General features: G+C 38.1%; 1 protein-coding gene across 1 annotated transcript; it reads right to left on the bottom strand.

Annotated features, from left to right (window-relative positions):
• Nucleotides 1-669: 669 nt before the first annotated feature.
• Nucleotides 670-1,482, bottom strand: LOC116746900 (signal peptidase complex subunit 2-like). Its single transcript, XM_032618666.1, is given in 2 exon segments — nucleotides 670-1,038; nucleotides 1,041-1,482. Coding segments are annotated over 2 exon segments (666 nt in total). The 3' UTR covers nucleotides 670-814.
• Nucleotides 1,483-1,705: the final 223 nt, after the last annotated feature.

Below are 1,705 nucleotides of genomic sequence, written 5' to 3'. Positions count from 1 at the left end.
TTCATAAGTTATAAATTTATACATCCTAACAGAGTGTTATTTTTTACTTTAAACAATTTTTTAGGACATTAAGAAAAGAAAAATATATACTTTTTAATGTTTATCTGTATATTCACCAATTCTAATACTCTTTATTCCCTTCCTGTAAATCTTAATTTTTATCTTGTATTATTTCCCTTCAACCTGAAGGACATTCTTTAGTATTTCTTTTTTTTTTTTTTTTTTTAAAACTAAAAATGCCATTGGCTTCTTTAATTGGTTAATGTAACAGGCAGAAAGTCTCTTTTAAACAAATTAAAAAGCTGTGGGTTTTTTTCCCCCAATTCTCCCCAAATTAGATATATACATACCCGCAAAAATGGTGTGTGAAGGAAAACTGTCATACACAAGAAGTTGTATCCTGAATTAAGGGAAACAGCTGTTGAAATGGGAATTAACACAATAAAGTCATCAACAGGTTAACAATTTAAAAAATTGAGTCTTCAAATGCTGCATGGCACAAAGCTATACTATATAAAGTACTGCTAGGTATGAAGGAGGAAGTCTGTACGGATTTTAAGCAAAAATGCTTTTCCAGAAAAGCAAATCAAAACAATGCAATCAGTAGACCAAAGAGGCTACAGCTAGATAGCAGAGCTACAACTTCTCATATCTGAGCTAGAAAATTCTGTTTATACAGAATGGACTAAAATTTCAAGACAAAACGGACATGTTTTACATTTCTTACTTTATCCATATTAAGTTCTCTGTTTCTTTCTCCCTCACCCCTCAATTCAGCATGATCCAGCCAAAAGATGGCTGCTTTTAGAAGTAGCTATTTTATTTTTCTTTCTGTGGCAAGACTGTCATGAAGCCTGGATATCTCAGGCTCATATGCATCCATGACCAGGGTCCCGTTGTGGTCAAAAAACTTAGCAGTGGACTTGGTGAACTCGGCTTCCCGTTGCTGCTTTGTTCTTCCACTGATGAAGGTCAGCTTCAGAGTGTATTTTTCATCGAACCTTTTGAGACTGGACGACAGCTGCCAAATATCATCCCTGTGGGATCTTTCCTGTGGGCCACGAGAAAGATGCTCTTCTCCTTATATGAGGTATAAATGGTCAGGATCCCCATCATCACAAAATAGGATATAACACACAAAGCCGAAACAGGTTTGGACTCTGGAAAGGGGTGCATATAATCCCAAATCAAAGTCACTATGGCGAAGAAACAGGAGATGGTACAGATGATGAGGCGACCGTCAATTAGACCAAAATTCTGCACATACTTGTACTTTTCCAGAAGTACCTTTTTGGCAGAATCATCCAAAGAATTTTTCACAGCTGATCCATCCCATTTGTCAGTTTTTACAGGCTTATCATCAATCTTCCACTTGTCCAGCAAGCCGCTGCGGCTACTGCCTGTCCCACAGCTGGAACCACTGCCATCCCCACTACTGCCTCCGCCACCACTGGTTCTCCCTCCCTGAGCAGCCGCCGCCATCTTGCTTGCTTCTGCCTAGTATTCCTTGTAGTACAGGTATGTTGGGGACTGATTGTCTCAGCTTCATTTATCTGAAAGTGTCTTTATTTAATCTTAATTTTAGATGAATATTATCCTGAATCTAGAACACGTTCTGTAGGATTTCAATTTTTTAAAATCTATTAAGATTCTAATTCCAAGGCCTGACCAGAGAGAAGGCAGGTGGGACACTTGCCATGGTCAG

Source organism: Phocoena sinus, chromosome 21 (genome assembly GCF_008692025.1).
Source record: "Phocoena sinus isolate mPhoSin1 chromosome 21, mPhoSin1.pri, whole genome shotgun sequence".
Taxonomy (NCBI): Eukaryota; Metazoa; Chordata; class Mammalia; order Artiodactyla; family Phocoenidae; genus Phocoena; species Phocoena sinus.
This window is presented reverse-complemented; position numbering and strand designations above follow the sequence as displayed.